Source organism: Chroicocephalus ridibundus, chromosome 4 (genome assembly GCF_963924245.1).
Source record: "Chroicocephalus ridibundus chromosome 4, bChrRid1.1, whole genome shotgun sequence".
In the NCBI taxonomy this organism is placed as follows: Eukaryota; Metazoa; Chordata; class Aves; order Charadriiformes; family Laridae; genus Chroicocephalus; species Chroicocephalus ridibundus.
In genome coordinates this window covers 738,273-762,350 of record NC_086287.1, presented here as the reverse complement: position 1 = coordinate 762,350, position 24,078 = coordinate 738,273, and the positions used below count along the sequence as shown (strand labels likewise).

Genomic DNA, 24,078 nt, shown 5'->3' with positions numbered 1-24,078 from the left:
TCTTTGTGTGCCCCTGCTCTGCGGGCAGGAGGGTACCTGACCTCTCTGACACGTGGAGGCAGAACTGGGGAGGCAGGAGAGCGGTTCCTGGCCTCTGCGCAAGGGCAGCACAAGGCTGGGGGTGCAGCAGGTCGGGACTGGCACTCCGGGCCCTGCCGGCGTCCCCGTCTGGCAGATCCTCTCTGTGCCCTCGGCAGGGAGCCCACGGAATGGGGGTCCTTCTCCCTGCTTGGAGACGACTAATCCAAGGTCTGGGGAGACCATCTCCAGGTGGCCCTGCTTGAGCAGGGGTGTTGGAGCAGATGACCTCCAGGCCAGTCCCAGCCGACGGGCGTTTGGGCGGTGACTGACGCAGCATTTCCGTGGATGGCTGCACTGCCACAGAAAGCCTTTGCAGCTCATTCTCCAGGAATTCCCTTGCAGAATGCATCGAGAGTTTGCTGCGCTCCTCCTGGCTCGGCTCCAGCTTTGAGGTGACAACTGGGGCTGCAGCACAGGGGACGCCATCTGCCCTCCACCTTGGAGGGCCCAACCATGTAGGCACCATCTCAACTCATTGCTCCACATGGGTCCCGTTTTTGGGCTCTCTTGGGCTGTAGCTGGGGCTCTTAGTCATGGAATCATGGAACTGCCCAGGTTGGAAGGGACCTTTGACATCATCAAGTCCAAGCATCAACCCAACTCTGTCAAAACCCGTCACTAGACCATATCGCTGAGCACTGTGTCCACGGGTCTTTTAAATACCTCCAGGGATGGTGCCTCAACCACTTAAGTCACGTGCAAAAGCCCAACGCGTCACAGACCTGTGCACCCCCCACACGCCGCAGACACACGGGCATGGTGCCTGGCATGGTCCTGCTCTGCTCCTTGGTGGCAAGAAGCAGGACAAGGGGCTGGCACATTGTCCCTCGTCCCGTACCTTTGACCTTGAAGAGCCGGGCTGTGCAGACATCGTTTCCACTCCTGGTACCTGGCGGCGGCGGGCAGCAGGACAGCCGCAGCAGCCAGAAGGAAGCCAAGGATGAGCAGAGAGCTGCTGTCGCACGGTGCGCAGTCCGCCATGGACACACTGAGACGTGCGGCGGGGTGGCCCGTGTTTTATAGGGACACTGCTGTGAGGTCACAGCCCAGTGGGTGGGGGCACGTCTGTGATGTCACAATGCCGCGGCTCCGCATCACAACGGGGACCGGCTGGGTCGGTGTGGCGTGGCCCCAGCCTCCCCTCGCAGAGGCCCCGGGCACAGCCCCCGGCCCTTGCTGTGCAGGCAGCGCCATAGAATCCTAGAGCTGCCCAGGCTGGGAGGGACCTTTCAGACCATCGGGTCCAACCACCAACCCAACGCTGACAAACCCACCACGACCCCACGTCCCTCAGCACCGCGTCTGCCCGGCTTTGAAATCCCTCCAGGGATGGCGACCCCACCACTGCCCTGGGCAGCCTCTTCCAATGCTCGACAACCCTTTCGGTGTCAAAATTGTTCCTAACATCCGTCCTAAACCTCCCCTGGTGCAACTTGAGGCCGTCTTCTCTTGTCCCATGGCCTGTTCCTTGGGAGAAGAGACCGACCCGTTCTGGCTACCCGCTCCTCTCGGGGAGCTGTAGAGAGCGAGAAGGTCTCCCCTCAGCCTCCTCTTCTCCAGGCTGAACACCCCCAGCTCCCTCAGCCGCCATGAGGATAGGGCATGTCCGAGCCCAAGCCAAGGGTCAGGACTGGGTCCAGGGATTGCCGGGCAGGTTCGGAGTGACAAGGCACAGCCAAGGGCAAGGCCCAGCTCAAGAGGCTCCCCGGCCGGGCAGGGACCAGCACTCCTGTGACAGAGCTGCAGAAGGAAGTCAAGGCCCAGGGCTGAGCTTAAATAGAGCTCCTGGGCCCATGAGTGTGGGTGGAGGTCCCAGGTGAGGCCGGTCAGGGTCATTAAGGCTTATTAATGCACTCAGGGGCCTGACAGGGCCCCTTATGGCCAGCAGCAGGTCTGGTAACTCCTGCAGCCCCTTTTGGATCTGAGATGTTAGTCAAGACAATGCTCGGTTGTCCTTGTGTTCCTTGCATCGTGCAGGCGGCAGGAGGAGAGGCTGAGGAACCCGAGAGCGAGCAGACAGGAGGAGATACTCCAGGCTTCGGGGACCAAACTAGAGCTAGGCAGCAACACCCGAAAGCAAGGGCTGCGTGCTGCTCCGGCGCATGTTTAGCCCCAGGGAGCGTTCTTTGCGGGAGCTGCTGTGCCGCTTTACTGCATGGGCTGGGAGGAGGGAGACTGTTGTTCAGCAATTCCTGTGGCTTGTTAGTGACACCGAGGGATAACACAGGCTGGATCCTCACGCGGGGGAAAACCAGCCCATAGGAATTCCTCGGGCTTTTCTTAGGACAAGACCTTCACTGCAGTGTGAAGCCACGTCGCCATCCGAGTCCATCTGGATATGGGCTATGGGCTTGTGAGGAATACTCTCTCTGTTCTGTGTCTGTAGAGAGCTTCTCCGATCGGGTCTGTCTCCCCAGTTGGAATGGGCGAATCCACCTCGTCTTAGACACGTCCGTGTTGGGTCGGACAAAGCACACCTTCTCTTTGCCTTTTCAAAAGCATGATTCTTTTTTCCATTCTGCGACGAGCGAGGGAAACAAGCAGTCGACTCAATATGAGTGATAAAGCAAGCTTCAGCTTTATTGCAGCTTCATCAGACTTTTATACTCTTACACTTAGATATGCCTATTTGTCTTACAACTATTGGCTGTGCGCTGAAGATTACATTATTCATACTCCTCCTACATGCGGTTTCTTGGGTCCGGGTTTGTTCCTGTTCTCTCACAGTCTACTTTCTCAAAGGTGTTTATCTGACTGTCGTGGTTTAGCCTCAGACGGCAACAAAGAACCACGTGCCGCTCGCACGTGCCTTCCTAATACAGGAAGGATCGTAAGAAAAGGCAAGACTCTTGGGTTGAGACAAAGGCAGTTTAACAGAACAGCAAAGGGAACAGGCAAACAACAACAACAACACGGATAGGGGAATATACAAACGCGATTACGGAACCGCAGCTCGCCGGCCCGACCCGGGACGCCCCAGCCCGCTTTTAAGCAGCAACTTCCTGCCCCCTCCCCCGGCAGCTCAGGGTGGGCGTGGCTCACATGGCATGGAATACCAGGAAAAATTAACCCTATCCCCTCCGGAACCAGGACACTGACTTAAGGAAGGTCAGCACGGCCTTCAGCATCTTTCTTATCAGCGTGACTCGGAATTCTCCATGCAGGCAGGCATAGCTTACTTCTGACAGTCCTGCATGGTGCCGTGCCTGTTCTCATATAGCCATTCCTCAACACCATTCAAAATCCAAACGCTTTTGGGGGTTCTTCACTTGTGTTTCAGTATTGAACTCTGACATTTTTCAGAGGAAGTTTGTCCTCGTTAGCTTTTGTCTTCAAAGGGATAGGAAACCCTGCTGCTGCTGCGCGACCGTGAGAGGTTGCTCTTGCTCACTCCAGTATGCAGAGGACTCCAGGATAAAGCTGTCACAATCTTCTCCAGCTGAGCTTATTCCTGAATTTAACAGGACAGATTTTGTTGCATGGTGGTCTCTACAAACGCTCTCCCAAAGTGTCACAGAGGCTGTGTAAGTCTCAGGTACCTACGGCCCTGGGGGCTCAGGGTCCGAGTTAAACACGGACCAGGAGGGCAGTGAAGAGCTGTGCCTGGAGAGGAAGGTCTAGGGAGATATTTTCCCTAATCTTTTTGAGGAAGTTGTTTTTTTTTAAAGAAATTATCTGATCCTAATAGTTACAATTTTAGCTATGGCTATGGAGCCTCTTAAGCGCCCTGAAAATCATTAATCTTCCGCAAAACAGACACGCTTACACAGCCAACTCTTTAATAGTGACGTTTCAGCCCCCCCGTTACAAGAACTTGTATCTTTTACAAATATGACTTGCTTTAAAAGGATCGGTGTCTCACATACAGGATACCCGGACACAGTTTTGAAGTGTGAAATATTATCAGTGCTGTATTTTGGACGGTTCCTGGGGAAGAGATTAAGCTAAAGATAAGGCGGGGGAGAAAAAGGACGTGAGTGATTATATGTATTTCATATCAGTGGCTTTTGAATTTGAGACAAAAGCTAAACATTTCATGCGTAGGCGGGAGCTAACTGGGTATAAGCCCAATAGCAAATGTGTTTATCACCTGATATGGGATAAAGAAACAATAAGGATCATGCGAGTCATTCCCACATTCCTTAAGAGCGTCATTAAGCTTCATTTCTATTTACAGTGACAGTGCAGGATGGCGTGAGGTGAGAACACCAGTTGAGCTGCTTTGGGACACTTGCTCCTGCCTGCAAAGAGGCTGCTCGGGACACTCTGCTTTGGAAAAGAGAGTGAGACCTTCATGCTGTCCCAACGTAGTGCCATAAGAGGCAATCGAAGTCGATAGCACCACGCGTGCTCTTTACTAAAAAGAAATTATGAAGACATTTCTAAATTTTGCTATTTGGAACCGTACCCCCAAACCGTTCTCCCTCAGCTTTGCGTGCGTTCTTTGCAAGGTGCCGCGCTCGTTAGTGGAAAAGCTGCTTTGCCCTAAGAGTCCTCCTGAAGCTGTTCCTCACTTCCTTGTTCCTCAGGCTGTAGATCAGGGGGTTCAGCATGGGGATCACCAGGGTGTAGAAGACTGCTGAGACTTTCTCCTGCTCCATCGAGTAGCTGGAGCTGGGTTGGATGTAGCTAAATGAAACGGAGCCGTAGAAAATGGTGATGGCAGTCAGGTGAGAGGCACAGGTGTGGAAGGTTTTCTTCCTGCTGTTGTCCGACCGGATCCTCAGGACGGCCGAGAGGATGCGCACGTAGGAAACGACGATGACCAGGAGGGTCAGGAGAGCGAGAACCGCAGAGAAAACTAATAGCAAAGTCTGATTACGCCGGGTGTCCAAGCACGCCAGTTGCAGCAGGGGAGGTACGTCACAAAAGTAATGATTGATGACATTGGGCCCGCAGAATGGCAGCCCCAGCAAGCCACAAGTGTGCGTCAACGAGTTCAGGAGCCCCGCCACGTACGATCCCACCACTAGCTGCGTACAGACTCTCCTGGTCATAACAGTACTGTAGAGCAGCGGACTACAGATGGCTACGTAGCGGTCATATGCCATTGCAGATAGTAAGAACGCCTCCGCGGTGGCAAAAAGCGCAAAAAAGAAGCTCTGGGAAAGGCATGCGGAGTAGGAAATGGTTTTGCTCTCCACTAGGAAGCTCACCAGCAACCTCGGAGCAAAGACAGTGGAATAGCAGAGGTCGATCACGGACAAGTTACTGAGGAAGAAATACATGGGAGTGTGAAGCTGGAGATGAGTCCGAATCAAAATGATCATGCCAAGGTTCCCCAACACAGTGATGACGTAAATCACTGCAAATACGAAGAACAGAGGGACCTGCAGCTGCCCATGGTCTGTCAGTCCTAGGAGGATGAAATGGGTTACCATGCTGTCATTCCTTCCAGCCATTTGACTCAAGGGATACAATGGGAGATCTGCCGAGGTACAAAGAGTGGTCAGGATGAAGGAAGCAGTTATTCGTTACACAAAGCAAGTTGGACTGGCGGTTTTGGCTTATTCTGAAATCGTAGCCTGGTCATGCTGTAAGCCTTCTGCTTGATGCAAGGGGAGGTACAACAAAAATTTGGAGTTGAAATTTTATTTGATTCCAGGCCAGGTGGAGCATGTGAATCTAGCAAAATACTGCAGCAAGCAATGGAACCTTGAATTTGAGTCTCCATAAGCTGATGTATAACTGGGTGAACTCTAAAAGCGAGTACACGGCATTCTTTCCACCTAGATGATTCTAATCTGGGGTTCTTGTCCCTTTCCTTTACTTGCCCACATTTTATGTAGCCAAAACATTCAATCCTCTAGGTGTCCTGTAACAACAAAAAGCCCCCCACAAAGCACCCAAACCAAAAAAGAACCACCCCAAATCAGGACCTTTTGAGAGGGATCTCTTCCAGTTCTACCACCATTTGAGTTGCAGCTGGGGTTGCTTCTTTCAGCTGGTTGGTTCCTCCTCATCAGCGTCAACACAGATGCTGGAACTCACTGCTGTCAGATGCCAGGTGTTTGAATTCCTGCCACACATCCCAAACGGAAGCCCACACGGACATATCTAAGGAGGGGAAGCCTTGGAGAAACGTTGCTGAACGCTATTTTCACAGAGAACAATGATGGGAAGTTCAGGGTCGTTTTACCTACCTCCAGAAGGGTACAGCTACCCGGCTGGTGGCGTTTTCTGATGTTCTTAGAATTGTAAAGATTAACCCCAGTGCCTGGGCTTGCGCGTAGCTGTCTTTAGAACAGAGTTCTCTGTGACCCGGGAGCATCCTAAACTCTAAGGGAGAGCCCAGAGCTCCGCACTGACATAACCCACAAAACGGAAGGAAACGGGAAATTTCTGTTTGGTGAAGAGGGAGCGCCAGCGAAGCAGAGGCCTGGAGGGAGAGAAATGGAGAAGCAGAGAGAGCTTTGCAAAGTGTCGCAGCTTTCGGGAGAATCACGTTTAGCAGCGCGTGGAGAACGGTGCAGCCGATGCACACGGGAACGCGCTGGTCTAATGAACGTCTGCTTTGCGGTTCCTTACCTTGGATTGACTTCTATACAGCCCAAATTCAGACTGGGAGAAGTAGGTGGGCACAGACCTGAGGCAGAGCTTTTTTTTTCTGAGGCTAGACCTCAAACAATATTTAATTTTAACCTGCTGTCTTGAAGTATTTTCTTTCTCTTCCTGCTGTTCTCTTAATGACCCTTCTTGAACTGCCTGATCTGACGCAATTTTCTAGGCTTGTTACCCTGAGAAGTGATATGGCAAGTTGTTGGGCCTCGAAATCTGCCCCAGGTCTTGCACGTCGGCAGTCTGCCTGTCTTGTACCAGAGGCGTGGGGCACCGTGGCCTCGGGAGAGGAAGGGTTGCTCAGCCTTCGACCCTCTTCAGAACACGCGATCCTTCCGTTGAACTTAGGAATCTGTCAAAATCAGCGTGCAAGGAACAGTTTTCTTTTAAAGGCGAGACCTGCAGTACGCTTCTGGGAGCTGGAGCTTTTACCCTACGTGTTTTATTACGCAAAGGGACTGATTACTTCCCCCGATGCGGTCCTTCCGGTGGTTGCTAATTGCTTTCTTGAGTATAATGGCCTGAAACTTGAGCAGAAGTCGCCTGCAAGGGGTTAACTTCCACATCAGTGGTTCTACTGACCCCGATTGATGAACATAGCTCCACAAATCAATAAGTGAAAGTTTTCAACGTCAGTGGTGTAAAGAGAGAGCAGAACTCTTCATAGGATGTTAATACTGACTTAAACCATTTAGACATTATGTATATGAACTTCGCTGGTTCCTGAGACAGCCAAGGGTGATGGCGTAGATTAGCAGGATCGTCACAAAGAGCAGGGACTGTAGTTCTGGGCGATTTGTCAGTCCCAAGAGGATGAAGTAGGTCACTGTGGTGTGGTTGCTTACCACCATGCTCACCTCTGTAACAGCTTACCTGCTGAGATGAGAGGTGCGGCGACTATAAAGACAAGAAAGGAAGAAAGGTTGTTCATTAATGTATTTCATGGGGTAATCTAGTGTGAAGCAAGACAAGGGCTGAGATTAAGTACCTGGGTCTCGCTTCCTTTTTGTGTGGGCTCCTCAAAAATGCTGATCAGATTTTTGCCAATCACTGTGGCCAAGCTATCTCAGAACCAGCACAGCTGTACGCACAAGGTGCCCAGTGATTTTTGGGGGGGGTACAACAACGCACGTCTGCGACAGTGCGGCTACTTTTAGGTGATGCTAAGTCTGACATACGGGTGTCACTGGTGGCTTTGGAAACATATGCTAGGCACCGAATGAGTTCTACATCTTCCTTCATCTTTTCAGCTGGGTATTTCATGTTATTTACTCATTAGGAAAGAATTAATCTCAGCGGAGTTTATTTTGTCCAAAGTAGAGGAGTCTCGCCTAAACTCCTAGCTCTCACTTTGGTCTATGGAAGCGCACGTTCCTCCTCCGTCACGCAGAGAGGGAGCCTGGATGAGGTGCTCAACGTTGTGCCTGAGGCTCCGGCAGCACGCGGTTGTCTGCAGAAGGCACTCTCGGTGGCTGCTTTCCTTCAATATGCTACTGAAAGAAAACATGGCATTTAACAGCAGCCAGCTTTTAAAACAGCGGCGGGTGTGCCCCTCCGACAGCCGTCTCCTGAGGGGGCCGCGCAGGGCCTGGCCTAAAGATGGGCCTGCTCAGCCCAGGCACAGCTCCTGGGAAGTGCCTCCCAACCTTCTTGCCTGGGCATCTCTTCAAGATACCCACACTTTTCCCATATTTGTAAATAAGTATTTAAAATTTTTAGGTTGGAAGGGTTTTTTGTCTTGGGGTATTTTTTTTGTGTGATTATGACACAACTGAAACGGTCACCAGGGTAGAATTAGAATCATGGAATGGTTTGGGTGGGAAGGGACCGTTAAAGCCCACCCAGTGGCACCCCCTGCCCTGGGCAGGGACACCTCCCACCAGCCCAGGTTGCTCCAAGCCCCGTCCAACCTGGCCTTGAACCCCTCCAGGGATGGGGCAGCCACAGCTTCCATGGGCAACCTGGGCCAGGGGCTCACCCCCCTCACAGCCAAGAATATCTTCCTCAGATCTCATCCAAATCTCCCCTCTGTCAGTGTAAAACCCTTCCCCCATCCAGCCAATTCCTTATCCACCGCGTGGTCCACCCGATCTGCTACGTGTTGGGCTTTCGCATGTGACCAAGAGCCACACGTACAGTCCGAGAGAGCACAAAACCAGGACTGATTTGGAGCAATGAGTGGAGATGGAGGAAGGGCTTTGTGGAGGAGTCTCCCTCGCACTGCCCTCCACAGAGAGACAGCCGCGAGACCTTGAGGCCCTGAGCATGAGCAGCCCCAACAGAGAACCTCAGCTCGCCCTCTCCTCCTTCCCCGTCCTTTCCTTTGCCCTTGTGCCCCGGTTTCCACCAGGCCCCTCCGCTCCTGCAGTCCCTTCTCAGCACTATGCGGTGAGAGGAGAAGAGACAACGGGCACAAACTGAAATACAGGGCCTTCTAGCTAATGACTATACAAAACTTGTTTATTTGGAGGGTGGTCAAGCGCTGGAAGACGTTTCCCAGAGGGGTTGCCACGAGAGGAGAGGACGGGCAGGCTTTCTGCCGTGGATTTCCTTCCTCAGCAGGAGCAGTGGGGCTGGCTCGATCCTGTTGGCTGCCACTGCCAGAGTCGGCGGCAACCCAGATTGTGACTGTCCCACTGCCACCATCCGCATGCCCCTCAGCAGGCGCACAACCACCACCTCGAGGGCCTATTGCGTCCCTGGGCTGGATGCGCAGCCTGGGGGGCATTGGTCAGGCGGCGAGCGTTGCGTTCCCCTTGTTGGTAGGGTGTGCTACCAGATCCTGCGCCGGGATCGTCTCCTTGCTGCACGCCCTCCTCTGGAGGAATTGCGGCCTCTCCGCGGACGGTGTTCTCTTCTCCTGGAAGAAGCTGGGACTCCCCACTGGTCCCCATCCCTCCTCCTTTGCCGCTCCGGCTGGGCTCGTGGTCGGCCCCCAGTGCTGCGGAACCTCCGCCGGGATCGGCTCCTCCCCGAGTAGTCCCGGATGTCCCGTTGAGGCCGTGGAGCTCGTCCCTCGTCCCAGTCCCCGCTCCTCCACCACCTCCATCTTGCAGAGGAGCCATCGGCTGCTGCGCCCAGGTCCCTGCTGTGGCCTCTCCTGCGGAACCTGCTCCGTTGCCTGTCCCAGGCACCGGGACGCTCCCCGTCCCCGTCCCTGCCCCACAACCACCATCTGCCACGGTGGCCCCGGGAGTGCTCCCTCCCAGCTTGGCCTTGCGTGCTGCGGGACCTCCGCCGGGATCGGCTCCTTGTGGCGTGCCGGCCCCAGGAAGAATCCTCGTCTGCCCGCTGGCGGCGCTGGCTCCTCCAGGAGGAGGCCGGGATGTCCCGTTCGTGCCTTTGGGGTCGGCTCTCACGACGACCGGTGTCCCGAGACCTGCCCCTGCTTCTCGAGTGGTTGTAGCCCCGGGCGTGCTGAGCCCTGCTGTGGCCACCTTGGTGCCAGCTCAGGGACCTGCTTTGTCCCCTCCCTGCGGCCCTGGCGCGGCCGTCGCCGTGGTCTCTGCTGGAAGACGTGCGGTGCTGGCGGCCGGGGGCCTGATGTCTCCTCCTTTCTGCAGAGCGGCGTTGAGATCTCCCTGCGGGCGTGATGTCCTGCACCTCATCGTTGTGGGTTCCCTGCGTGGGGAAGAGGTGCCGAACAGACTGGTGGCAGTTGGGGCACGTGTCTTGCCTGCGGGCCCACTCCTGTATGCAGGAAAAACAGAAGCAGTGCCTGCACGAGCTCGCGCAGGCTTCGTTGCTGCTGTTGTCCTCGGAGACAGGGTGGTTTGCGTCCTCAGAGGCCTCCGGCGGCGCGGCCTGGGTCCCCTGGCTGGTGCTGGCAGCAGGGGAAGAGGTGCCATCTTCTGCCAAGTCCTCCTCCTCTGGTTCCATCTCGCGCTGCAAACGAAAGGGATACAAAGCTCATGACCTGCCCCGGAGACGCAACTGCTGCTACAGAGGTGCACGCTCAGCCACAGTGCTTGTGGTGCCACGAATGGCGGGGACATCCCAGGGCAGACGAGTGACACCAGGAGCGTCTTTGAGTGCTCCTGCTCTGCGGGCAGGAGGGTACCTGACCTCTCTGACACGTGGAGGCAGAACTGGGGAGGCAGGAGAGCGGTTCCTGGCCTCTGCGCAAGGGCAGCACAAGGCTGGGGGTGCAGCAGGTCGGGACTGGCACTCCGGGCCCTGCCGGCGTCCCCGTCTGGCAGATCCTCTCTGTGCCCTCGGCAGGGAGCCCACGGGATGGGGGTCCTTCTCCCTGCTTGGAGACGACTAATCCAAGGTCTGGGGAGACCATCTCCAGGTGGCCCTGCTTGAGCAGGGGTGTTGGAGCAGATGACCTCCAGGCCAGTCCCAGCCGACGGGTGTTTGGGCGGTGACTGACGCAGCATTTCCGTGGATGGCTGCACTGCCACAGAAAGCCTTTGCAGCTCATTCTCCAGGAATTCCCTTGCAGAATGCATCGAGAGTTTGCTGCGCTCCTCCTGGCTCGGCTCCAGCTTTGAGGTGACAACTGGAGCTGCAGCACAGGGGACGCCGTCTGCCCTCCACCTTGGGGGGCCCAACCATGTAGGCACCATCTCAACTCATTGCTCCACATGGGTCCCGTTTTTGGGCTCTCTTGGGCTGTAGCTGGGGCCTTAGTCATGGAATCATGGAACTGCCCAGGTTGGAAGGGACCTTTGACATCATCAAGTCCAAGCATCAACCCAACTCTGTCAAAACCCGTCACTAGACCATATCGCTGAGCACTGTGTCCACGGGTCTTTTAAATACCTCCAGGGATGGTGCCTCAACCACTTAAGTCACGTGCAAAAGCCCAACGCGTCACAGACCTGTGCACCCCCCACACGCCGCAGACACACGGGCATGGTGCCTGGCATGGTCCTGCTCTGCTCCTTGGTGGCAAGAAGCAGGACAAGGGGCTGGCACATTGTCCCTCGTCCCGTACCTTTGACCTTGAAGAGCCGGGCTGTGCAGACATCGTTTCCACTCCTGGTACCTGGCGGCGGCGGGCAGCAGGACAGCCGCAGCAGCCAGGAGAAGGAAGCCAAGGATGAGCAGAGAGCTGCTGTCGCACGGTGCGCAGTCCGCCATGGACACACTGAGACGTGCGGCGGGGTGGCCCGTGTTTTATAGGGACACTGCTGTGAGGTCACAGCCCAGTGGGTGGGGGCACGTCTGTGATGTCACAATGCCGCGGCTCCGCATCACAACGGGGACCGGCTGGGTCGGTGTGGCGTGGCCCCAGCCTCCCCTCGCAGAGGCCCCGGGCACAGCCCCCGGCCCTGGCTGTGCAGGCAGCGCCATAGAATCCTAGAGCTGCCCAGGCTGGGAGGGACCTTTCAGACCATCGGGTCCAACCACCAACCCAACGCTGACAAACCCACCACGACCCCACGTCCCTCAGCACCGCGTCTGCCCGGCTTTGAAATCCCTCCAGGGATGGCGACCCCACCACTGCCCTGGGCAGCCTCTTCCAATGCTCGACAACCCTTTCGGTGTCAAAATTGTTCCTAACATCCGTCCTAAACCTCCCCTGGTGCAACTTGAGGCCGTCTTCTCTTGTCCCATGGCCTGTTCCTTGGGAGAAGAGACCGACCCGTTCTGGCTACCCGCTCCTCTCGGGGAGCTGTAGAGAGCGAGAAGGTCTCCCCTCAGCCTCCTCTTCTCCAGGCTGAACACCCCCAGCTCCCTCAGCCGCCATGAGGATAGGGCATGTCCGAGCCCAAGCCAAGGGTCAGGACTGGGTCCAGGGATTGCCAGGCAGGTTCGGAGTGACAAGGCACAGCCAAGGGCAAGGCCCAGCTCAAGAGGCTCCCCGGCCGGGCAGGGACCAGCACTCCTGTGACAGAGCTGCAGAAGGAAGTCAAGGCCCAGGGCTGAGCTTAAATAGAGCTCCTGGGCCCATGAGTGTGGGTGGAGGTCCCAGGTGAGGCCGGTCAGGGTCATTAAGGCTTATTAATGCACTCAGGGGCCTGACAGGGCCCCTTATGGCCAGCAGCAGGTCTGGTAACTCCTGCAGCCCCTTTTGGATCTGAGATGTTAGTCAAGACAATGCTCGGTTGTCCTTGTGTTCCTTGCATCGTGCAGGCGGCAGGAGGAGAGGCTGAGGAACCCGAGAGCGAGCAGACAGGAGGAGATACTCCAGGCTTCGGGGACCAAACTAGAGCTAGGCAGCAACACCCGAAAGCAAGGGCTGCGTGCTGCTCCGGCGCATGTTTAGCCCCAGGGAGCGTTCTTTGCGGGAGCTGCTGTGCCGCTTTACTGCATGGGCTGGGAGGAGGGAGACTGTTGTTCAGCAATTCCTGTGGCTTGTTAGTGACACCGAGGGATAACACAGGCTGGATCCTCACGCGGGGGAAAACCAGCCCATAGGAATTCCTCGGGCTTTTCTTAGGACAAGACCTTCACTGCAGTGTGAAGCCACGTCGCCATCTGAGTCCATCTGGATATGGGCTATGGGCTTGTGAGGAATACTCTCTCTGTTCTGTGTCTGTAGAGAGCTTCTCCGATCGGGTCTGTCTCCCCAGTTGGAATGGACGAATCCACCTCGTCTTAGACACGTCCGTGTTGGGTCGGACAAAGCACACCTTCTCTTTGCCTTTTCAAAAGCATGATTCTTTTTTCCATTCCAAATCCAAACGCTTTTGGGAGTTCTTCACTTGTGTTTCAGTATTGAACTCTGACATTTTTCAGAGGAAGTTTGTCCTCGTTAGCTTTTGTCTTCAAAGGGATAGGAAACCCTGCTGCTGCTGCGCGACCGTGAGAGGTTGCTCTTGCTCACTCCAGTATGCAGAGGACTCCAGGATAAAGCTGTCACAATCTTCTCCAGCTGAGCTTATTTCTGAATTTAACAGGACCGATTTTGTTGCATGGTGGTCTCTACAAACGCTCTCCCAAAGTGTCACAGAGGCTGTGTAAGTCTCAGGTACCTACGGCCCTGGGGGCTCAGGGTCCGAGTTAAACACGGACCAGGAGGGCAGTGAAGAGCTGTGCCTGGAGAGGAAGGTCTAGGGAGATATTTTCCCTAATCTTTTTGAGGAAGTTGTTTTTTTTTAAAGAAATTATCTGATCCTAATAGTTACAATTTTAGCTATGGCTATGGAGCCTCTTAAGCGCCCTGAAAATCATTAATCTTCCGCAAAACAGACACGCTTACACAGCCAACTCTTTAATAGTGACGTTTCAGCCCCCCCTTTACAAGAACTTGTATCTTTTACAAATATGGCTTGCTTTAAAAGGATCGGTAAGTGTCTCACATACAGGATACCCGGACACAGTTTTGAGTCACGGAATTTCACAGTTGGAAGGGACCTCTAGAGATCATCTAGTCCCACTCCCCTGCTAGAGCAGGATTGCCCAGAGCACATTACTCACGACTGCATCCAGGCGGGTCTTGAAAATCTCCAGAGAAGGGGACTCCACACCCTCCCTGGGCAGCCTGTTCCAGTGCTCTCTCACCCCCACCATAAAGAAGTTTTTTCTCATATTTGATTGGAACTTCCTATGTTCCAGCTTGTGCCCGTTACCCCTTGTCCTGTCACTGGGAACCACTGAAAAGAGCCTGGCTCCATCCTCCTTAAACCCACCCTTTAGATACTTGTAAACATTAATCAGGTCTCCCCTCAACCTTCTCTTCTCCAGGCTAAAGAGTCCCAACTCTCTCAGCCTTTCCTCATAAGGGAGATGCTCCAGTCCCTCAGTCATCTTTGTTGCCCTACGTTGGACTCTCTCCAGTAGTTCATAGAATCATAGAATCATAGGGTTGGAAGGGACCTCTGGAGATCATCTAGTCCAACCCCCCTGCCAGAGCAGGGTCACCTAGAGCAGGTTACACAGGAACACGTCCAGGTGGGTTTTGAATGTCTCCAGAGTTGGAGACTCCACCACCTCTCTGGGCAGCCTGTGCCAGTGCTCTGCCACCCTCAGGGTAAAGAAGTTCCTCCTCATGTTTAGGTGGAACTTCCTATGTTCCAGTTTGTGCCCATTGCCTCTTGTCCTGTCCCCGGGCACCACTGAAAAGAGCCTGGCCCCATCCTCCTGACACCCACCCTTTAAGTATTTATAAGCGTTGATAAGGTCACCCCTCAGCCGTCTTTTTTCCAGACTGAAGAGACCCAAATCCCTCAGCCTTTCCTCATAAGAGAGGTGTTCCAGTCCCCTAATCATCTTTGTAGCCCTCCGCTGCACCCTTTCCAGCAGTTCCCCGTCCCTCTTGAACCGGGGAGCCCAGAACTGGACACAGTACTCCAGGTGCGGCCTCACCAAGGCAGAGTAGAGGAGGAGGATGACCTCCCTTGACCTGCTGGCCACGCTCTTCTTGATGCACCCCAGGATGCCATTGGCCTTCTTGGCCACAAGGGCACGTTGCTGGCTCATGGTCATCCTGTTGTCCACCAGGACTCCCAGGTCTCTTTCCACAGAGCTGCTCTCCAGCAGGTCAGCACCCAACCTGTACTGCTGCATGGGGTTGTTCCTCCCCAGGTGCAGCACCCTACACTTGCCCTTGTTGAACTTCATAAGGTTTCTCTCTGCCCAGATCTCCAACCTGTCCAGGTCTCTCTGTATGGCGGCACAGCCTTCCGGTGTGTCAGCCATCCCACCCAGCTTGGTGTCATCAGCAAACTTGCTGAGGGTGCACTCTATCCCCTCATCCAGGTCATTGATGAAGATGTTGAACAGGACTGGACCCAGTACTGACCCCTGGGGAACACCACTCGTCACTGGTCTCCAACTAGACTCTGTGCCCCTAATCACAACCCTCTGAGCTCTATCTTTCAACCAGTTTTCTATCCACCCCACTGTCCATTCATCTAACCCACACTTCCTAAGCTTCCCTATGAGGATGCTGTGGGAGACCGTGTCAAACGCCTTGCTTAAGTCAAGGTAGACCACATCTACCGCCCTCCCCTCATCTATCCATCTAGTCATGCCATCGTAGAAGGGTATCAGGTTAGTCAGACATGATTTCCCCTTGGTGAATCCATGCTGAGTGCTTCTGATAGCTTTCCTTTCCTCCACGTGCCTTGAGATGACACCCAGAACGAGCTGTTCCATCATCTTTCCAGGGATGGAGGTGAGGCTGACCGGCCTGTAGTTCCCCGGCTCCTCCTTCTTGCCTTTCTTGAAGACTGGAGTGACATTGGCTTTCCTCCAGTCCGCAGGCACCTCGCCTGTTCTCCAGGACTTTTCAAAGATGATGGAGAGCGGCCCAGCAATGACTTCTGCCAGCTCCCTCAGCACTCTCGGGTGCATCCCATCAGGGCCCATGGACTTGTGAATATCTAGATGATCTAATTGGTCCCTCACTCGCTCCTCCTCAACCCAAGGGAAGTCGTCTTCTTTCCCTGTTACTTTATTCAATGCCTGGGACTCCTGAGGGCTGGGCCGAGCAGAAAAGACCGAAGCAAAGAAGGCATTCAGTAACTCTGCCTTCTCCACATCCTCCGTCACCATGACTCCTGCCTCATTCAGCAGTGGGCCTACAACTTCTCTGGTCTTCCTTTTGCTTCCAATATACTTGTAGAAGCTCTTTTTGTTGTGCTTGATGTCCCTAGCCAGGTCTAATTCCAAGGCGGCCTTGGCTTTCCTTGTTTCATCCCTGCACGCTCGGGTGGCATTCTTGTAATCCTCCCAAGGGGTCAGTCCCTTCTTCCACTTATTATAAACTTCCTTCTTCCACTTGAGCTTTTTCTGAAGCTCCCTGCTCAACCATGCAGGTCTCCTGCGTCCCTTGGCCGATTTCTTTCTCTTAGGGATGCACCGATCCTGAGCTTGGAGGAAGTGGTCTTTGAATATCAACCAGCTTTCTTGAGCCCCTTTGCCTTCCAGAGCCCTAGCCCACGGGATCTCTCCAAGCAGTTTCTTGAAGAGGTCGAAGTTAGCCCTCCTGAAATCCAAGGTTGTAATTTTACTTCTTGTTGTTGTTTTGTGGATAGTACCCATGATCCTGAACTCAATCATTTCATGATCACTACAACCTAGGGTGCCCCCAACCTTAATGTCCTCCACCAATCCCTCTGTGTTTGTCAGTACCAGGTCTAGAAGTGCTCCTCTCCTTGTTGGCTCCTGTACCACCTGTGTCAAAAAGTTGTCATCAATGCACTGGAGGAGCCTCCTGGACTGTGCGTGCCTGGCTGTGTGGTCTTCCCAGCAGATATCGGGGTGATTGAAGTCCCCCATGAGAACCAGGGCCTGCGCTTGCGAGGCTACCTTCAGTTGTCTGTAGAAAGCCTCATCAGTCTCCCCATCCTGATCAGGTGGCCTGTAATAAACACCCACAACAGTGTCCCTCATATTTGCCTGTCCCTTAATCCTCACCCATAAGCTCTCAACCCGCTCTTCATCCGCCCCTAGTGAGAGCTCGATGCATTCCAAATGCTCTCTCACATAGAGTGCAATTCCACCACCACGCCTCGCTGGTCTGTCTTTCCTGAAAAGGACATAGCCATCCATGACAGCATTCCAGTCATGCGAGTTGTCCCACCACGTCTCAGTAATTGCAATGAGATCATGGCCCCGCAACCGCACACAGACCTCCAGCTCTTCCTGCTTATTCCCCATGCTGTGTGCATTGGTATATAAGCATTTCAGAGAGGGAGTTGTGTGTGTAGTTTTGACCCTTGAGATGTGGTGTGCCTTCTGGCTTTCAGAAATAGTGAAGTGTGAAATATTATCAGTGCTGTATTTTGGACGGTTCCTCGGGAAGAGATTAAGCTAAAGATAAGGCGGGGGAGAAAAAGGACGTGAGTGATTATATGTATTTCATATCAGTGGTTTTTGAATTTGAGACAAAAGCTAAACATTTCATGCGTAGGCGGGAGCTAACTGGGTATAAGCCCAATAACAAATGTGTTTATCACCTGATATGGGATAAAGAAACAATAAGGATCATGCGAGTCATTCCCACATTCCTTAAGAGCGTCATTAAGCTTCATTTCTATTTACAGTGACAGTGCAGGATGGCGTGAGGTGAGAACACCAGTTGAGCTGCTTTGGGACACTTGCTCCTGCCTGCAAAGAGGCTGCTCGGGACACTCTGCTTTGGAAAAGAGAGTGAGACCTTCATGCTGTCCCAACGTAGTGCCGTAAGAGGCAATCGAAGTCGATAGCACCACGCGTGCTCTTTACTAAAAAGAAATTATGAAGACATTTCTAAATTTTGCTATTTGGAACCGTACCCCCAAACCGTTCTCCCTCAGCTTTGTGTGCGTTCTTTGCAAGGTGCCGCGCTCGTTAGTGGAAAAGCTGCTTTGCCCTAAGAGTCCTCCTGAAGCTGTTCCTCACTTCCTTGTTCCTCAGGCTGTAGATCAGGGGGTTCAGCATGGGGATCACCAGGGTGTAGAAGACTGCTGAGACTTTCTCCTGCTCCATCGAGTAGCTGGAGCTGGGTTGGATGTAGCTAAATGAAACGGAGCCGTAGAAAATGGTGATGGCAGTCAGGTGAGAGGCACAGGTGTGGAAGGTTTTCTTCCTGCTGTTGTCCGACCGGATCCTCAGGATGGCCGAGAGGATGCGCGCGTAGGAAACGACGATGACCAGGAGGGTCAGGAGAGCGAGAACCGCAGAGAAAACTAATAGCAAAGTCTGATTACGCCGGGTGTCCAAGCACGCCAGTTGCAGCAGGGGAGGTACGTCACAAAAGTAATGATTGATGACATTGGGCCCGCAGAATGGCAGCCCCAGCAAGCCACAAGTGTGCGTCAACGAGTTCAGGAGCCCCCCCACGTACGATCCCACCACTAGCTGCGTACAGACTCTCCTGGTCATAACAGTACTGTAGAGCAGCGGACTACAGATGGCTACGTAGCGGTCATATGCCATTGCAGATAGTAAGAACGCCTCCGCGGTGGCAAAAAGCGCAAAAAAGAAGCTCTGGGAAAGGCATGCGGAGTAGGAAATGGTTTTGCTCTCCACTAGGAAGCTCACCAGCAACCTCGGAGCAAAGACAGTGGAATAGCAGAGGTCGATCACGGACAAGTTACTGAGGAAGAAATACATGGGAGTGTGAAGCTGGAGATGAGTCCGAATCAAAATGATCATGCCAAGGTTCCCCAACACAGTGATGACGTAAATCACTGCAAATACGAAGAACAGAGGGACCTGCAGCTGCCCATGGTCTGTCAGTCCTAGGAGGATGAAATGGGTTACCATGCTGTCATTCCTTCCAGCCATTTGACTCAAGGGATACAATGGGAGATCTGCCGAGGTACAAAGAGTGGTCAGGATGAAGGAAGCAGTTATTCGTTACACAAAGCAAGTTGGACTGGCGGTTTTGGCTTATTCTGAAATCGTAGCCTGGTCATGCTGTAAGCCTTCTGCTTGATGCAAGGGGAGGTACAACAAAAATTTGGAGTTGAAATTTTATTTGATTCCAGGCCAGGTGGAGCATGTGAATCTAGCAAAATACTGCAGCAAGCAATGGAACCTTGAATTTGAGTCTCCATAAGCTGATGTATAACTGGGTGAACTCTAAAAGCGAGTACACGGCATTCTTTCCACCTAGATGATTCTAATCTGGGGTTCTTGTCCCTTTCCTTTACTTGCCCACATTTTATGTAGCCAAAACATTCAATCCTCTAGGTGTCCTGTAACAACAAAAAGCCCCCCACAAAGCACCCAAACCAAAAAAGAACCACCCCAAATCAGGACCTTTTGAGAGGGATCTCTTCCAGTTCTACCACCATTTGAGTTGCAGCTGGGGTTGCTTCTTTCAGCTGGTTGGTTCCTCCTCATCAGCGTCAACACAGATGCTGGAACTCACTGCTGTCAGATGCCAGGTGTTTGAATTCCTGCCACACATCCCAAACGGAAGCCCACACGGACATATCTAAGGAGGGGAAGCCTTGGAGAAACGTTGCTGAACGCTATTTTCACAGAGAACAATGATGGGAAGTTCAGGGTCGTTTTACCTACCTCCAGAAGGGTACAGCTACCCGGCTGGTGGCGTTTTCTGATGTTCTTAGAATTGTAAAGATTAACCCCAGTGCCTGGGCTTGCGCGTAGCTGTCTTTAGAACAGAGTTCTCTGTGACCCGGGAGCATCCTAAACTCTAAGGGAGAGCCCAGAGCTCCGCACTGACATAACCCACAAAACGGAAGGAAACGGGAAATTTCTGTTTGGTGAAGAGGGAGCGCCAGCGAAGCAGAGGCCTGGAGGGAGAGAAATGGAGAAGCAGAGAGAGCTTTGCAAAGTGTCGCAGCTTTCGGGAGAATCACGTTTAGCAGCGCGTGGAGAACGGTGCAGCCGATGCACACGGGAACGCGCTGGTCTAATGAACGTCTGCTTTGCGGTTCCTTACCTTGGATTGACTTCTATACAGCCCAAATTCAGACTGGGAGAAGTAGGTGGGCACAGACCTGAGGCAGAGCTTTTTTTTTCTGAGGCTAGACCTCAAACAATATTTAATTTTAACCTGCTGTCTTGAAGTATTTTCTTTCTCTTCCTGCTGTTCTCTTAATGACCCTTCTTGAACTGCCTGATCTGACGCAATTTTCTAGGCTTGTTACCCTGAGAAGTGATATGGCAAGTTGTTGGGCCTCGAAATCTGCCCCAGGTCTTGCACGTCGGCAGTCTGCCTGTCTTGTACCAGAGGCGTGGGGCACCGTGGCCTCGGGAGAGGAAGGGTTGCTCAGCCTTCGACCCTCTTCAGAACACGCGATCCTTCCGTTGAACTTAGGAATCTGTCAAAATCAGCGTGCAAGGAACAGTTTTCTTTTAAAGGCGAGACCTGCAGTACGCTTCTGGGAGCTGGAGCTTTTACCCTACGTGTTTTATTACGCAAAGGGACTGATTACTTCCCCCGATGCGGTCCTTCCGGCGTTTACTAATTGCTTTCTTGAGTATAATGGCCTGAAACTTGAGCAGAAGTCGCCTGCAAGGGGTTAACTTCCACATCAGTGGTTCTACTGACCCCGATTGATGAACATAGCTCCACAAATCAATAAGTGAAAGTTTTCAACGTCAGTGGTGTAAAGAGAGAGCAGAACTCTTCATAGGATGTTAATACTGACTTAAACCATTTAGACATTATGTATATGAACTTCGCTGGTTCCTGAGACAGCCAAGGGTGATGGCGTAGATTAGCAGGATCGTCACAAAGAGCAGGGACTGTAGGTCTGGGCGATTTGTCAGTCCCAAGAGGATGAAGTAGGTCACTGTGGTGTGGTTGCTTACCACCATGCTCACCTCTGTAACAGCTTACCTGCTGAGATGAGAGGTGCGGCGACTATAAAGACAAGAAAGGAAGAAAGGTTGTTCATTAATGTATTTCATGGGGTAATCTAGTGTGAAGCAAGACAAGGGCTGAGATTAAGTACCTGGGTCTCGCTTCCTTTTTGTGTGGGCTCCTCAAAAATGCTGATCAGATTTTTGCCAATCACTGTGGCCAAGCTTTTCTCAGAACCAGCACAGCTGTACGCACAAGGTGCCCAGTGATTTTTGGGGGGGGTACAACAACGCACGTCTGCGACAGTGCGGCTACATTTAGATGATGCTAAGTCTGACATACGGGTGTCACTGGTGGCTTTGGAAACATATGCTAGGCACCGAATGAGTTCTACATCTTCCTTCATCTTTTCAGCTGGGTATTTGATGTTATTTACTCATTAGGAAAGAATTAATCTCAGCGGAGTTTATTTTGTCCAAAGTAGAGGAGTCTCGCCTAAACTCCTAGCTGTCACTTTGCTCTATGGAAGCGCACGTTCCTCCTCCGTCACGCAGAGAGGGAGCCTGGATGAGGTGCTCAACGTTGTGCCTGAGGCTCCGGCAGCACGCAGTTGTCTGCAGAAGGCACTCTCGGTGGCTGCTTTCCTTCAATATGCTACTGAAAGAAAACATGGCATTTAACAGCAGCCAGCTTTTAAAACAGCGGCGGGTGTGCCCCTCGACAGCCGTCTCCTGAGGGGGCCGCGCAGGGCCTGGCCTAAAGATGGGCCTGCTCAGCCCAGGCACAGCTCCTGGGAAGTGCCTCCCAACCTTCTTGCCTGGGCATCTCTTCAAGATACCCACACTTTTCCCATATCTGTAAATAAGTATTTAAAATTTTTAGGTTGGAAGGGTTTTTTGTCTTGGGGTATTTTTTTTGTGTGATTATGACACAACTGAAACGGGCACCAGGGTGTAGAATTAGAATCATGGAATGGTTTGGGTGGGAAGGGACCGTTAAAGCCCACCCAGTGGCACCCCCTGCCCTGGGCAGGGACACCTCCCACCAGCCCAGGTTGCTCCAAGCCCCGTCCAACCTGGCCTTGAACCCCTCCAGGGATGGGGCAGCCACAGCTTCCATGGGCAACCTGGGCCAGGGGCTCACCCCCCTCACAGCCAAGAATTTCTGCCTGAGATCTCATCTCAATCTCCCCTCTGTCAGTGTAAAACCCTTCCCCCATCCAGCCAATTCCTTATCCACCGCGTGGTCCACCCGATCTGCTACGTGTTGGGCTTTCGCATGTGACCAAGAGCCACACGTACAGTCCGAGAGAGCACAAAACCAGGACTGATTTGGAGCAATGAGTGGAGATGGAGGAAGGGCTTTGTGGAGGAGTCTCCCTCGCACTGCCCTCCACAGAGAGACAGCCGCGAGACCTTGAGGCCCTGAGCATGAGCAGCCCCAACAGAGAACCTCAGCTCGCCCTCTCCTCCTTCCCCGTCCTTTCCTTTGCCCTTGTGCCCCGGTTTCCACCAGGCCCCTCCGCTCCTGCAGTCCCTTCTCAGCACTATGCGGTGAGAGGAGAAGAGACAACGGGCACAAACTGAAATACAGGGCCTTCTAGCTAATGACTATACAAAACTTGTTTATTTGGAGGGTGGTCAAGCGCTGGAAGACGTTTCCCAGAGGGGTTGCCACGAGAGGAGAGGACGGGCAGGCTTTCTGCCGTGGATTTCCTTCCTCAGCAGGAGCAGTGGGGCTGGCTCGATCCTGTTGGCTGCCACTGCCAGAGTCGGCGGCAACCCAGATTGTGACTGTCCCACTGCCACCATCCGCATGCCCCTCAGCAGGCGCACAACCACCACCTCGAGGGCCTATTGCGTCCCTGGGCTGGATGCGCAGCCTGGGGGGCATTGGTCAGGCGGCGAGCGTTGCGTTCCCCTTGTTGGTAGGGTGTGCTACCAGATCCTGCGCCGGGATCGTCTCCTTGCTGCACGCCCTCCTCTGGAGGAATTGCGGCCTCTCCGCGGACGGTGTTCTCTTCTCCTGGAAGAAGCTGGGACTCCCCACTGGTCCCCATCCCTCCTCCTTTGCCGCTCCGGCTGGGCTCGTGGTCGGCCCCCAGTGCTGCGGAACCTCCGCCGGGATCGGCTCCTCCCCGAGTAGTCCCGGATGTCCCGTTGAGGCCGTGGAGCTCGTCCCTCGTCCCAGTCCCCGCTCCTCCACCACCTCCATCTTGCAGAGGAGCCATCGGCTGCTGCGCCCAGGTCCCTGCTGTGGCCTCTCCTGCGGAACCTGCTCCGTTGCCTGTCCCAGGCACCGGGACGCTCCCCGTCCCCGTCCCTGCCCCACAACCACCATCTGCCACGGTGGCCCCGGGAGTGCTCCCTCCCAGCTTGGCCTTGCGTGCTGCGGGACCTCCGCCGGGATCGGCTCCTTGTGGCGTGCCGGCCCCAGGAAGAATCCTCGTCTGCCCGCTGGCGGCGCTGGCTCCTCCAGGAGGAGGCCGGGATGTCCCGTTCGTGCCTTTGGGGTCGGCTCTCACGACGACCGGTGTCCCGAGACCTGCCCCTGCTTCTCGAGTGGTTGTAGCCCCGGGCGTGCTGAGCCCTGCTGTGGCCACCTTGGTGCCAGCTCAGGGACCTGCTTTGTCCCCTCCCTGCGGCCCTGGCGCGGCCGTCGCCGTGGTCTCTGCTGGAAGACGTGCGGTGCTGGCGGCCGGGGGCCTGATGTCTCCTCCTTTCTGCAGAGCGGCGTTGAGATCTCCCTGCGGGCGTGATGTCCTGCACCTCATCGTTGTGGGTTCCCTGCGTGGGGAAGAGGTGCCGAACAGACTGGTGGCAGTTGGGGCACGTGTCTTGCCTGCGGGCCCACTCCTGTATGCAGGAAAAACAGAAGCAGTGCCTGCACGAGCTCGCGCAGGCTTCGTTGCTGCTGTTGTCCTCGGAGACAGGGTGGTTTGCGTCCTCAGAGGCCTCCGGCGGCGCGGCCTGGGTCCCCTGGCTGGTGCTGGCAGCAGGGGAAGAGGTGCCATCTTCTGCCAAGTCCTCCTCCTCTGGTTCCATCTCGCGCTGCAAACGAAAGGGATACAAAGCTCATGACCTGCCCCGGAGACGCAACTGCTGCTACAGAGGTGCGCGCTCAGCCACAGTGCTTGTGGTGCCACGAATGGCGGGGACATCCCAGGGCAGACGAGTGACACCAGGAGCGTCTTTGTGTGCTCCTGCTCTGCGGGCAGGAGGGTACCTGACCTCTCTGACACGTGGAGGCGGAACTGGGGAGGCAGGAGAGCGGTTCCT

The 24,078-nt window shown here is 54.2% G+C and overlaps 2 protein-coding genes across 2 annotated transcripts; both read right to left on the bottom strand.

The window, feature by feature from the left end:
• Window positions 1-3,959: 3,959 nt before the first annotated feature.
• Window positions 3,960-7,490, bottom strand: LOC134514383 (olfactory receptor 5J3-like). The gene is made up of 2 exons (XM_063332176.1): window positions 7,407-7,490; window positions 3,960-5,411 (listed from the first exon to the last, which is right to left on the bottom strand). The coding sequence occupies exons 1-2, from the start codon at window positions 7,488-7,490 to the stop codon at window positions 4,545-4,547; spliced, it is 951 nt and encodes a 316-aa protein (XP_063188246.1). The 3' UTR covers window positions 3,960-4,544.
• Window positions 7,491-17,868: 10,378 nt separating this feature from the next.
• LOC134514390 (olfactory receptor 5J3-like) lies at window positions 17,869-18,810 on the bottom strand. Its single transcript, XM_063332183.1, has one exon. It carries the CDS (start codon window positions 18,805-18,807, stop codon window positions 17,869-17,871), a length of 939 nt encoding a protein of 312 aa, XP_063188253.1. The 5' UTR covers window positions 18,808-18,810.
• Between the last annotated feature and the right edge of the window lie 5,268 nt (window positions 18,811-24,078).

Excerpts from the sequence above, each read along its gene's own strand:
- LOC134514390 (XM_063332183.1), bottom strand. The coding sequence starts at position 18,807 with ATGGCTGGAAGGAATGACAGCATGGTAACCCATTTCATCCTCCTAGGA.
- LOC134514383 (XM_063332176.1), bottom strand. The coding sequence starts at position 7,490 with ATGGTGGTAAGCAACCACACCACAGTGACCTACTTCATCCTCTTGGGA. Across the intron at positions 5,412-7,406 it reads AACTACAGTCCCTGCTCTTT|GTCCCTCTGTTCTTCGTATT; the intron begins GTGACGATCCTG and ends GGGCAGCTGCAG.